Source organism: Chiroxiphia lanceolata, chromosome 2, assembly GCF_009829145.1.
Source record: "Chiroxiphia lanceolata isolate bChiLan1 chromosome 2, bChiLan1.pri, whole genome shotgun sequence".
Taxonomy (NCBI): domain Eukaryota; kingdom Metazoa; phylum Chordata; class Aves; order Passeriformes; family Pipridae; genus Chiroxiphia; species Chiroxiphia lanceolata.
In genome coordinates this window covers 94,388,297-94,402,073 of record NC_045638.1, presented here as the reverse complement: position 1 = coordinate 94,402,073, position 13,777 = coordinate 94,388,297, and the positions used below count along the sequence as shown (strand labels likewise).

Genomic DNA, 13,777 nt, shown 5'->3' with positions numbered 1-13,777 from the left:
GGAAGAGCCCTCACCCACCCACACCTTTTCCACCACCATGATATGTATGCAAATTAAAGAGGTGACAAGTCTTTCATCAATTCTGCCAACAAATCACACCTTCTATTAACCATCTCTGGTTCCCTGTACTGGCTTCACTGGATGATAGAAAAGTGCACCAGGAACTCCATGATCAGGAGAGAGGGTCATGCTAAAGGCATTTCTGCCATGAAGAAGCCTCAAGTCATTTGTCATGAGCTGTCACTACCGCTTCACTATACAGTGTCACAGCAGGGTTAGCTCCTGCTTTCAGCTCGCGTCCAAGCTTTTGGGCCCTGGCATGTGCCTGTTTGGAAGGCCAGCTAGCAAACACCATCTCCAACACACACTCAGGAGAGGGATAGAGCTGGGCTCTGCCAACCTGATAGAGATCCATGTTAGCTGGTTCCATGATTGAAGAGTTTCCAGGGAGCTTCTTGTTGAAGACTGGAATATAAGCTCAGCAGGCAGCTGTGAAGGGCAGCGTCTAATTCCGGTCCACTGCTTCAGGCAAGTGTATAAAGCACCACGACAGGTGGCCCCAGTTTCTTTGTGCATTTCAGTTCCTTTGCAGAAGAGACCCCAGCAGCTCTCACGTCAATCTGCCAGAGACACTTCCTAGCTGTGAAGGGCAGTGGGGTCAGGCTGAACACAAATGTATCAACAGAGCATGGGGACAACCATCAGCAGGATGATTCCCTGGCCTGGGGCAGCCCCACTCCTCTGCCCTGGTGTGACAGCAAAGGCGAGCGGTGCAAGGAGCTGTGTACACCATGGATCCCACGCACCTGTGCCCTCTGGGCCACAGCCCCTGTGTGAGCAGGGCAAGGCAGGTGGGGCTGCCTCCACCAGCCCAGGGCTAACACAAAGCCAGCCCCGCAGGCAGAATGGCTGTGTCCCTGCGTGTCTGTGCCAAGAGGCACTGAAGAATGCCCTGCCCTGTGCTGAGGGAGGGATGGGTGGATGCTCCTTTCTCTTTCCCCGAATATCTGCCTTGGAGAGGCTCCTCACCGCACAGCTTGGTTGCACTTTGGTCCTCCACCCGTACTTCCATCTCCAATTCCCTGACTGAGAAAATGGCTGGGGAAACTCATCATACAAATCCTGTTGCAGCTGAACTTGGAAGAGGCCTTCCATCTCCACACTATTTTCATTAAGACATTGTACTTTCTACCAGTGGTTGTTCTCTCCACAGATATTTTGTATTCATTCGTTTCTCCACTTGGTATGTGTGCAACCAGAGGTGTTTCCCCTCTGAGCACAAAAAAAAAGGGTTCCTGCTCTCCTTCTTGCCTACACCTGTTCCCAGTCCCAACTCCTCCCCTTTCTTATTCCAAATGATTTAAGGCAAACAAACAACCTTTCCTTTTTTCACCAACTTCTTTGAGAAGTGGTGCTTTTCATAAGTGATAAATCCTAACTCCTGGAAAAGTAATTTCTGGTCTTACAAGAGTGGATTCCCAGTGAGATGCATATCATCAAACTCTCCATTGCAAGCACATTAACAAAACCACCAGGCAGCCAATTTCCCTTTGCCCTTTCCACTCAGTGCCTTGAGATCACCTCAAGGGATCTTTCTCTTCAAATCCTCCCTCCCACTGTTACCTCCCTCTTCAAATCTTCAAACACCAGTAGTTTCATTTCTGACTTTAATGGGAATCATTAATCAAAGGGAACACAGATTCTGCACCTTGGTAGCAGAGCTGCTGATATACCTCAGAGAGGGAGGGCTAAAAAACAAACCATGGAAGCACACTGGGGAAGGCAGCTCTGGTGAACAACCATGGGGTGGGAGGTGCTGGAGTGTCACACTGCAGTCTTAAGCATGTGCTTCATGTGCTCCTGAGTGTAAATGTCTGCTGGCAGACATCTCTGCGTGCTAAAGAGTGTGTCTCTGGTCAAAAACCTGTGTGAGCATCTGTGCCCTTGCAGAGGCTTCGGGATCAAAACAGCCTGTTGTTCCCTAGAGTTCAGGAGTCTGAGTGGGAGCCAGAGGGGCTCGTCCTTTGCAGAGAGGGTGAGGAGAACTCCGGAGAAGGTTTCCAGAGGCTGCAGAAGGAAAGGAGAGGAGGAGGAAGGAAAATGAGAACAGAGAGGTGGGGGAGGGGAGAGAGAGTGAAAGAGAACACCATTACTATTACAGGAATAAATCTTACTTCCAAACTTTTCCAAACAAACCTCACGGAACACAACGTTACCTGTCCTTCCCCCCTCCCCTCCTGAATGAGCATGCAAAAGTATGTAATTCTTCAACATGTGATAAACCAGAAAACGGGGTTATGCACCCATTCTGAGATGGCAAAAAAAAAAAACCTCCAAAGCACCTTCTGTGATAACAGTGAAACAAAGTCCACAGCTCCTTTGATTTTGCTCTCAAAGTAGGTATAAAATGTTTCCTACTAACTTAGATATCAAGCTACAGGCCCTCAAGCATCCATCCATCCATCCATCCACCTTACCCACCAAATAGAAAGGAAGCCCCAGGATGTAATTGTATAAAACCAGGTAGCAACAGCTACATATCTTGCAAGCAGCAAACATCTTGGTAGCAGCAAACTCGAACAAATGCAATATGAAGAGGAGAAAAATCAAGAGCATTTTGGTTGTTTGAATTTCCATGCAAGGAATAAAGCTTTGTTTACTCTGTAGCATTGAGCTATACACCAGTACACTGTTAAAGCAAGTTTTGAATAGAACCTTGGAAACTGCCTCCTTTAAACAGGCAGCTCCCTCCTCAGAGAAAGAATGTGTTCATCAGTGGGATATTACAGTCTGTCTTACTCCTAAGCAAACTAGAAACTCTTTCAAGGAACTAGATGATAAGAATAGTAGGCTAATATATCTCCCAGGAATATTTTCTTCTGTATGACCTTGGTAGTGCTTTGGGCATTCAAGAATTGCCCTCCTGCACTGTGGTATTGCAAGGTGGCTGTTGTAATGATAGAAAAGGAACATGACCCATAGAAGCACTTCAGTAAGGGGAATTTAGAGAGATGGGAGGTGATTTGCCATGTTGGAAGTTGCTGGAGAAGGAAATGAAAGCACAGACCAGGGGAAAGCCCCAGGGGAGCTCTGGCATCAGGAACTGCAGCTATTGCTTACTTTAAACAGTGACACTGCAGGGAATATTCCTGTTTATTATGGATGTTTTTACCACTTCCAAGGGAAAAGTTATGAAAGTGCTTTCCCTGAGCCATGTCCGACCTGCTCGGATTATTTGCTGAGCTGTGACAAGTGTCTGGCCAGAAGGAAAAACTGCAGCCCCACTGTATCACTAGTTTTTGTGGTGAGGTGCTCGAGTCACTGTGGAATACTGTCCAGATGTGACAATAGCTGTTGTGCTACTGGGATGTGATGCGAGTAGGATACACCACTGGTGAGCAGGGTAACAGGAAAATGCTCATTCCACCATTATGAACACACTAAATGGCATTTCTCTTTCCTTGTCTAATTACCTTAAAAATTAAAATACCACACTGGCTATTGTCTCCAGACTGACACACAAGGAAGATCATCACCCCCTCCCAAACTAAATACCACCCTCTAAACATCTGCACTCTTATCGCGGGTCTCTACTGCAAATATCAGCACTCCTTGATACTGTCTTAGTCACAAGATCTAGAAAGACAAAAGCTTCCAGCTTACATCATGTTTTAAAAGGATTGTGTGAAGGAAAAATAGCTTCGTGCTGTGTTGCACAAGCTTTCCCCAACACACACCCCTCTCGTATGCATGTTCATAGTATTGACTCATTTTTTGAGTTCATAGAATTGACTCTTTTTTTTTTTTAATGAAAAGCTATGGTGTTCCTTGCCTCTTTCCTTTTTTTAATTGCATTTGAAATTCTGGTTTTATTGAGTTTGATCAACTAGGAGAATTCTACCAATTACCTGGGAAAGGATATCCCTCTTCTGAGAAGGCAAAATACAAGCAAAGCACAGGCAAAATGACTTCTCCACATTTATAACACTGTCTGCATTCATTTGTGATTGCATATATTCAACAGACACTCCGGACAGCTAGGAGGATGGCTGTCTCATAAGGGATTCAGTGTTCCCGCCTCTCCAGGGAAGGACTGAAAAAGCTGCAAATTCATATCTCCAGCAGCCTACCAGAAAAACCAGAGATTTCACATTCCTAGGAAAAATGTGGATTTTTAAAATTTTTCTCTCTGTGCCTCCTTAAAAAACAATCAACTGCACAAAACAAATAAACAAACAATCCTGACAACAAAACCTTAAACAAAACTCTTGCTGACTCTTTATCTGATTGAGGCAAAATCAAATATACTTGTTCTTTCCCTGGCCACTTTCTTTATATACGAGATTTTAAGTTTGGAGTCATAAGAGCAGTAGAGGAACTGGCATGTGACTGAACTCAAAGCAGAACTGTACAAAACAGAGAAATCCTACAGTTCCACTGTTTTCAAAACTAAGAAGAGCTACTGGATGAAACAGCAAAAAAAGGCCTCTTCCACCAGAAGTCTACTGCAAATAGCAAGTGCTGTCTGATCTGGACAGACACTCCATGCAGAGCACCAAGAATTCTGCAGACTTGTCAGGGCTCGTGCCAGGGGTCAGTGTGCCCTGCTTTGTGCTCCCTGACACTGAGTCTATATCCCAGACAGAAGTAGACCCAAACGGGTGCAGAGAAGACCAGGGTGCAATGGTGCACTGTGTTCAAGGCTGCCTGGTGGAAGACAGTCTCCCCAGCTGCAGCCCAGTCTTGCCATGCAGACCCAACTGGGACCTGTGGAGTGCTCCCTTCTAGGACAAAAATCCCAGTCCCAAGCTTGGTGTCTGTCAGCTGGATTATTATGGGGTGGCAGCAGGTATGCACGTTTTGGGGTCTGCAGCTGGTGTGTAGCAGCTGGCATGCAGTGGCTCACTAAAAGTAGCTCAGTGTGGAATTTCTCTCTTGGCCACTTGGATCTGAATTTCAAACATGAGCCACTCTCTTGTCTATTTTTGTTTGCCTGCACTGCTCCTCTGCCCCAACATCCACCAGGCACAGGAAGTTTTTTTCCCTTGTGGAGTAAGGAGCTGGCAGGTTGGAAAAGAGCATCTCATTCCCACTCACCAGAAAGCAGACTTTGAGGCATGAGTCACTCCACCCAGGGTGACTGGAGGCAAGACTTACACCACACAGGGCAGACTTTTTAATTCCTTACTGATCTGGCAGAGATAAAGTTCAATCAAAACAAGGAAGATGGAGCAAATGCTGGGATGAGAGTGGTGGGCAGGGAGAAGAAGGACTCTGAGCTTTCTCCATCTGCCCAGACTGAGTACTTGCAGGGTGTACAGCAACTTCTCACTATCAATCTGCCATAAACCCTAAAGCTGTTTCTATCCCCATTAGCACCTCCTGGGATGTCTGTTCTCTCACCTGCAGAGGTTGTTCCTTAGATCAATACTGGAGTATCTCCTAGCACAGCTCTACCTCATAGTGAGTAGGCTGAGACCTCTGGATTCTCTGCAAACACTCATGTACCACCTGCCAGCCTGGACACATTTCAGTTTCTCTGCCTCTCCTGAGGGGTGGGGAGGGAACTGGCCGGGCAAGAGCTTCCTACAGCCAGGTTACTGACCCCTTTCCCCAGAGTACAGCTGGTGCCTGGTGTCAAGACTTTACCCTGCTGCTTTTCCTTAAGAAAATCACACAGCTGGAGCCCACCTTCTGGGATTCCTTGTGGCAGCAGGCAAAACAACACTGCGGAGGAGCAAACCCATGGCAAATGAGGGCGAGAGGCTGGGGGCCACTGCTCTGCCCAGGCAGTTGCATCACGGGAAAGACTTGCTTCCGCAAGTGGGTACTTACGCGAGGGTCCCACACAGGGTGAGGTGTGCCCGTACCAGGAGTGCCCTCACTTCATATACTCCCCTTCGCTCACATAGTCCATAAAAGACCCTGGCAACTCAGCAAAATCTTCCAAGACAAGACTGGTGGAGTCCTCACCCAGCAGCTCACTGTCAGGCCGGGACGCCCGGGGGCGCGGGGCCGGTGGTGGCGGTGGTGGCGGCTGCGGAGGGGGCTCAGAGACGCTGGCCTGGCCAGAGGCAGGCAGTAGCTCCTCGCAGTCCTCCGACTCCCCCTCAGAGGAAGCTGGCCCAAGGACGTGGTAGAGGCTGGGCAAGCGGATGTCAAAGCGCAGGCCAAACTTGGAGAAGAGCTTCTCGTTGAGGGAGTAGAGCTTCTCCGAGATGTCATAGCCCAGGTGGGAGGAGAAGAGCCGGGCAATGTAGCGGTCCTTCCTCAGCAGGAGATACAGCTTCTTCCTCGGCCAGGTGATGAAGCTGCAATCGGTCTCAGCTGTCAGCGTGACCTGTGGGGCAGGGAGAGAGTGGAGTAAGTCACAGACCTCGGTAGCAGTCACAAACCTTGGGGCCATGTGCCTCACTCCAGGAAAGACTCTCTGCCCTTTTGATGCCTGTTCTCCTTGTTGATGGCAGGGCTGGAGAGCCAGATCATCCAAGCTGAACAGTTGGATAAATCCTTACCTGCTGATGTTTCCTCTCCCCAGGGAGCCAAAGAACCCATTTTCCAGTGCAATTAGTACCATGTCCTTGTTTAACCTAGTCATGTGACTGGCTATGTTTCACCCTCTTGCCTTCTGATGATGCCCCCCGTTTGACATCTGAGCGATGTAGATGAAATGAACAGGGTAGCACAGACATCTTTATACCTTTACAGACACACTACAGAGGGGATGTTTTTGCATGCCCAGACAGTTCAAGTTGCCAGCGAGTAGCCCTGTGGCAGGCTGCTGACACATCTTGCTGCTGAGTTGCACAGCCCCTGCTCCAAGAAGGCCCTGGGTGCTGGCAGGGCCACCTGGAAGGCTTGCCTGGTCACCCTCTGTCAGAGGGACATCCTGTCTCACCAGCTCTGCTGGACTCTGTAGGGCTGAATGGCCTTGAAGGACATCGCAGCACTACTCAGTGAGAGAGAAAGTAAAAAGGTTTTATTGTGTTTATGTCTATGTAGAGAACTCAAGAGGTTTTACTGGGTTGATTTTAGAGAACATTTCATTTTGCTTTGGGTTTTGCCATGTAAACAGAGAGCTTTTCCCCTCTAGTGGTAGGCCCAGACTCATCATCACCATCAGTCATGGCTGGGCTTCGCGAACGAAGATTTAGGAAGGCTCTATCCACGTTTGTTACAGGCACGCTGGTGGCCCAGACTAATTCCAATAAAAAACATTATATAATACGTGAGTGTATATTACAATAAATAATAATAATAAAGACAAGAAATGCAGGAAGGGTCAAACTGCCTCGGGTGAAAGAAGAACATCCGAGTGTAATGGAGACATTGGCATGTGAACAAGCGCCAGAGCCAAAATATCCCGGGGGCTCCCTTTCACTCTATATCCAGGGGTCTCCTTGGTCAGCCGCCATGGCAGAGGGCCACTGGGAAGCTGAACACGGCTTGGCTGCATGTGTGTGTCCTTGGGTTTGATATTTAATGCCATTGCCATGCAAACAGCTGCCTTATGAAAGAAATATAGGAGATAAAACCTGAGAACTTTCCCAAGCCAGGCAAGCAAGAGGAAGGGTCACATGGAAATTGAAATGACCAGAATCTCATTTTCCTAACCAACTTCTGGCACAGCAATCAAAAGCCTCTGCTTCTTGTGAGGGATTAAGTGAGATATAATAAGCAAACCTGCCACCTACCCAGGATGGTAAGACAGATTTCACTTATGAATCTCTCCCGACACAAGTGCTCCAGCATCAGCAGAGCCTGTAACTTAGCCTTCTGGGGGAAAGTGCCAGCCCTGAAACCCGACTCCTTCAGGTACTGGGACTCGGCACCCCTGCAGGAAGAAGACACAGCCAAAGCAGAAAGCTTAAGAAAAGCAGCTCCCCTTGTAGACCAAGTCATGCTTCTGCCAGTTTTTAGTGGGCTCAGGATTGAAACTCCAGAGAGCAATGGGAAAAACGTGGGCAAGAAAAACCTTCCATGCCTTCCTCCAGCAAAGTCCCAGAGTCAAACATGCACTTTTGTGATGCTAGGAATAAGGCTGAGATAAGCCACAGAGTAACTACTCAGGTAAGAGGAACTAGTGGGTTTAACAGCTGCCGAAAGCAGCACACCACCATAGCTAAGCACGGCCATCAAGAGTAAGGTCCTGCAAGGTACACGGACTAGTCAAGTCTCACCTGCTGAATGCTGACCTCACACAGGCTGCTACTTCTTCATGCTCCTCAGTAAGCAGATGTAGGTTTTAGGCATTTCCAGCATATGGCTGCAGCCCTTCCCCACCTAGGACTCTACCCCCCATCCTGGTGCCAGGCACAGCTGACCTCCCTGACCAGCCCTGTCTTGCCTCTTGGCAAGAAGTCCCAAGGGCGTGGTGCTGGCAGAGCTGGTGCAGCTGGGCACCAGCTTGCTCCAAAGCTGTCTCACACACACAGATAAAGACCCTCAGGAGGTCTGGGAACATTCAGTTCCACAGAAATTAGCTCAGAAAATGCTGCAGATGTATTTGCCAGTTGCATGCCATCCAGACAGCCATTTCCCTGCCTGGAGCACCGGGCAGCCATCATTCTCTCTGCTGGACTCTTAGGCACATACAGCCCAGCAGCTAGCAGCAGTCTGCTGCCAGACTGAAGACTCATGCAAAACATGAGATACCATCATCCCTAGCACCACCGTGCTGTTGTTGTTTTCTCTACCTCACTGCCTTGGCATGACATCCCTATTCCTGCTCACAAACTGTAGCCCTGTGCCACAGACACAGGATCAGCCATCTCCTGCAACTTTTCTTCTTGCAAGACCGTAACCACTGGTGATGGCACAGCTTTCAGGAGTGATCACCATGACTCCTTCACACATGAAACAAATTCAGATGCTAGGAAAGCAGATTTGGAGAGCTGCGCTGATTTAACCAAGTCTGCTTGTGGCTGCCCTCATGAGAAAGCATCATCAGGCCCCCGTGACTGTCCCATGCTCCCAAAGGATTAGAAAAATCCCTCCTCATATGCACTGATTGACATAAACTAGATTGACATCCTGGCAGGTATCAGGCTGTCCTGGGATGTGAGTTAAGGTCAGAGGGATGTAGACCTAAGTAATATTCTCCAGAAGGAAAGCCAAACAAACACTGTGGGGTGTTGACAGCAAGACCAAAATCCTTTTAGTTGCTGCAAGTAACTGATGTTACTAACTGGCCTCTCAGCAAGGGATTCTTCTGCTCAGAAAGGACCATATTCGGGTGTGAATCATCCTTTCTGCTTCTCCACCCCAAACACATGACCATCAGAAACTTCTGTGAGGGATGGGATATTTATGGATTTGCATCACTGCTGCACATCGCCACAGCTGATGCTAGGACGATGCATCCCGCTAGCAGTGTGCAGAGCAAATGCATCAATACAGGTACCAGGGAATGCTACAATGGAAGAGAGCCAGCAATCTGATACCTCGACTCCCTGCTAAACTGGAGGAAGCACCATGCTTCACTCTCCTTGCTATCAGCTGATACTGGGAACACACACTGAGGTCTTCAGAGGAAGGTAGAAAAAAATGTAACACATCTGATCACACCATTCTGTGCTGGATAAACCACTAGTAAAGGGAAGGAAGTATTCCCAGTTTGTTTTGAATGGCATAATGAGGCTGCTCCATCCCCTTCTCAGGGGGGGATGAACCAGCAAGTAGTGAAACTGGGCTGCTGTGGGGATGCAAGGGATTACCTGGAAAGTTCCTTCCTCAGAGGGTCGCAGCGATTCCCATTCTGGAGAGTCCAAGAACTGGTAAGGAAAGACGTAGTGAAGGAATTGTCCATCCTGGCACACTCGGATCCTGCAGAGGGGACAGGTGAGGTACATGGGCTTAGGCCACAAAACAGACGTCACAAAAACCTGATCAGCTTACACAGTGTGTCCCACCAGGGAGGAAATAAATTCTTGTCTCACGCATGTCTCATACCTCCTGGGACAGCTGCAGGTGTTCCAGTCATGGGGCTTATCTCTCCTTTCTCTGTGGGAAACTATTTGCTGCCACTTCCCCATACTCCATCTGTTTTTTGTTTCTTGCTACAAAGACAGCCCTCACAGGTGCAATGATTGGTCCTAAACCAGGACTTCTCAGCCCATAAGACTACTGCTGCTTTGTAGGTACTTCTTTAGTCAGCTTGTGGCTCTTTGTACTTGCATCTTCTTCCTGCCCCCGGGGTTGCATGAGGGCATTCCCTATCTCGATGTTGGGAAGCTGTTATACCCAAAACCCCCAAAAATCGCGCTGGCCATCATTACTGACAGATCACTCTGTGAGCTCATAGTTTGCTGCACATTACCTCTCAATTTCTCTTGGCCTCCTAAGTGTCCCTTTCCCCTACTTTTGCTACAATTTCTTGCTAGTGCCAAGGTCAAGCATGCGCTCAGCTCGGATGTGGGAGTAGAGAAAGACACAGGCCTGAGGCAAGGGCAATGGCAGGGCACTTTGGAGTTCTGTTCATAGCTCTGCATCACCAGATTTGGGGCCTCTTGCCTCCCTGTCATCATGCACCCCCACTGTATGATGCAAGAAGTCAATTCTTGCTTTCAGGAGTTACAAGACTCAGCTCACTGTTGGCTTTCAGAAAGCTGGGAATGTTGCCTGGAAGGGTTGTGGCTGCAAGGCATATTTCCTGATCCAGGCATATTCTGCATTTCCACGCTCCCACTTGTTCAGTTTAAGAGGAAGCACCATAATAGTAGCAGTTGCTCTACTGGGTCAGCAAGGACCTCACAAGGCGATGGAGTGAGTACTGGGAAATGCAAATCCAGGCCCATCTCCATGGAGCACCGTATACCAGCCAAGATGCATACTTCCCACTGCAAAACAGAGCAGAACAACTACACGACCATACTGTCTGTTGCAGCACTTCCGTGCCCACAGAGCAGCACTGGATTATCCAGTGTATGTCGAGACAGCAGAGATTCTTCCTCAGTAACATTATCTGCAGATACAGTAAACTTCAGAGCAAGCTGCTCAGCAGAGATGGAAAAACACTAATAGAAACACAGACACCAAATTTGCTTCTAGTGCTTTGCCATTCAGCATCCTGATAGTCCCAGGATGCTCTCAACACATTCTAGAAAAGGGAGTAACATCAAAAAAAAGCAAGGTCTGCCCTTCTTTGCACACTCCCTCACCAGAGAGGATGGGCCACTGCAGTAAAACCTGAGCCCCAGGTGCTGCTGGGTTTGTCTTCCCAGAGGAAAATCCTTGTGAGACATACCTCCTGTAGTTCAGCACTGCTCACATTTACAGATCTTCTTCCTTTCCCACTCTCATTTAACAGTAATGCCAAATGCTTGACATTAGCTGGGAAGCCAACACCATTACCATTTGTATGCATCTGGATTTTGCAAATCGTTAAGTGAATATGCTGATGCCACAGCATCTCAGGTGAACAAATGCCAGTACTCGATCAGCACAGTTCACTCAATCAAATCTCCAGTCTGACTGTCTAGAGGTCCCCAAGGATGTCATGAATGCATGACATCACAGGGAAAGAAAGAGGCAGATTCCACCACAGGAGAGTACTCTCTCTTTTGATGAAGTGACCCTCAAAGTGAAAAATGTCAAAGCCCTGAGGGTTGGAGTGTTAGAAACAGGGATGGAACCTCTCCCTGAACACTGCTGATCAGGGGGAGCAGGTGAACTGAGGACTCAGCATACTCAGTGCACAGCAGTTCATATCACAGAAGTGTGTCTGGTACCCTCAGAGACCACAGGTCCACCCATATTGCCCTCCTGCCTTGAGAAACACTTTCTCACAGCCAGTCTGTTCTCATCAGAAATAAGATCACTTCAAAGTGATGGAGAAAAAGATAAGGATTCCTCAACAGTATCACAGGCAAGGCTGATCTAGCCACTTCATTGCACACAACTTGAGTCTGCAAACCATTTTCTGAAATACTCTTAATTTAGAAAAAATAAAAGAAATTTAAAACAACCCCCAAAAGCAAATTTCCCCCTTCCCCAACAAACTGATGCATATCTCAAATCCCTTTCAGAGGAAGAAAACAATTCTCACCCCAGTTTCTACAGGGGGTAAAAAAAATAAAACAGTAAGCCAAAGGTACTCTACTGTCAGACTTTGTTTAGAAACAGGGGAGCCTTTACCTGCCAGACAGCAGCAACGAGAGGCGGTCAATGGGTGTCTTGCCCTCTACCGCATAATTCTGGTCTCTGACTAGTGACTGGACATGCTCTTCACAGCACTTCACGATTTCTTTGTAGACTTCCAGGGGCACCTGCAAGGGCAGGTACATGGTCTTGTAGAGGAGGTCAAACTCTTCTGGGATGGTGTTTCTGCGGAGTCGGTAAGCCAGGTGAGCCAGCTGAAGCAAGCAGATGAGGACGAGCAGTATGTTCCAGATGAAGATATCCAGCCCACAAGCACTCAGCCAGCCCCACAGAGCATAGCAGAAGTAGCCTGGGGCCAGGAGGCCAAAGATATAGAGGGACCCAAAGATGCCACTTCCCCCCATGTAACCCAGGAGGACGATGCAGCTGGCCAGCTGGTAGGCTGCTTCCTCCATAATCTCCTTCCAGGCATCACACACCGGAGGCTGGAGGACAGCCTGGTCCCAAGAGAGGCTGCTTGTGCTCATCCTTCCCCACTCCCTCCCCAGCCGTCCTGAGCTCAAAATGAATTGTCATACACAAAGGGTGTTGCAGAGGTCTGAAACCAGAGCTGCTGGGTAGCTGTTCCTCCTCCTCCTCTGGTCCCACAGCAGTGCTTCAGAGCGACATGTTAAAGTGCTGCCGAATGTTTATGCACCCAAAAAATTCCAAAAGGGCTCGTTTCTCCTCTTTGTGGCTCACAAAGCGTCGGCTGGTCCCCTTCTTAGCCACAACAGTGAGAAAAGAAGCTGGCAAATGTGAGGCCAAGAGAGCTCAGTCGAGAAAAGAGTAGAGGCCATTAGCTGGAAAACTCACAGACAGGACAGAGATCTTGCTGCACTGCCTGTCTCGCCTGTGCTCCGGCAAATGGAATAGCGACTGTGAGAGAGCAGCAGAGGGAGCTGGTGTTGAGTGTGGAATGTGTATCTCTTGGCAGTGGAATGGAGAGAGACCCCAAATGGATAACCATGTTTGGAATTGAAATCCAAGGAGCAAAAGCAGAGAGGAGAACAGAGAGCAAGCATGCACCCGCTACTTAACATAACTCAGGCGTCCAGATAAGCCCAGCGCAGCGTGAGGAGGGGAAAGGAGAAGGGAAAACAACCAGCTTATCGCGGCGAACTCCAGCCACACATGGGGCTCTTCATCACACTGCACTCCTGCAAGAGAATGACTTTCAGCTGGCACAAAAAAGGAAAAAAGGTCACCCCGTTCTCCCACTGTGGCTCATAGCAGTGGCAGGGACTTAGCAAAAGAAGAGAGACTGGCTCTCAGTGCTTTCCAGGCGCTGCACACAGCCTCCCCCTATTCCAGGGAGCTCTGTCTCGTGGGATGTTTTAGATCAAGGGGCACGAGGTAAAGCTCTGCACAGCCAGACAACTGTGATTGCAAGGGATAAAAGCAGAGTAAACAAGCTTCTGGCACCCAGTTTCATCTATCATTAAGAGGAGACTACCCTGCCAAAAGCTTTGTGAGTATAACACTTGGAAGCATGTTTTGTGGGGAAATCCTAGTTGAGGGAGGATTCTGGCACCCCAGAAATAACACGCTCTGTTGGGAAGCATCCTTGGGAAACATCATCTTACATTTTAATTTTTTTAATAGCTATTTGGAACCCCCCCTCAGACCTTCATTTAGC

General features: G+C 48.4%; 1 protein-coding gene across 1 annotated transcript; it reads right to left on the bottom strand.

Annotated features, from left to right (window-relative positions):
* Positions 1 to 1,956: 1,956 nt before the first annotated feature.
* Positions 1,957 to 13,017, bottom strand: POPDC2 (popeye domain containing 2). Its single transcript, XM_032680044.1, has 4 exons — positions 12,136 to 13,017; positions 9,717 to 9,825; positions 5,836 to 6,340; positions 1,957 to 2,067 (listed from the first exon to the last, which is right to left on the bottom strand). Exons 1-3 carry the CDS (start codon positions 12,624 to 12,626, stop codon positions 5,882 to 5,884), a joined length of 1,059 nt encoding a protein of 352 aa, XP_032535935.1. The 5' UTR covers positions 12,627 to 13,017; the 3' UTR covers positions 1,957 to 2,067; positions 5,836 to 5,881.
* Positions 13,018 to 13,777: the final 760 nt, after the last annotated feature.

Excerpts from the sequence above, each read along its gene's own strand:
- POPDC2 (XM_032680044.1), bottom strand. The coding sequence starts at position 12,626 with ATGAGCACAAGCAGCCTCTCTTGGGACCAGGCTGTCCTCCAGCCTCCG. Across the intron at positions 9,826-12,135 it reads TCGTTGCTGCTGTCTGGCAG|GATCCGAGTGTGCCAGGATG; the intron begins GTAAAGGCTCCC and ends TCCCCTCTGCAG. Across the intron at positions 6,341-9,716 it reads CTGAGGAAGGAACTTTCCAG|GTCACGCTGACAGCTGAGAC; the intron begins GTAATCCCTTGC and ends CCTGCCCCACAG.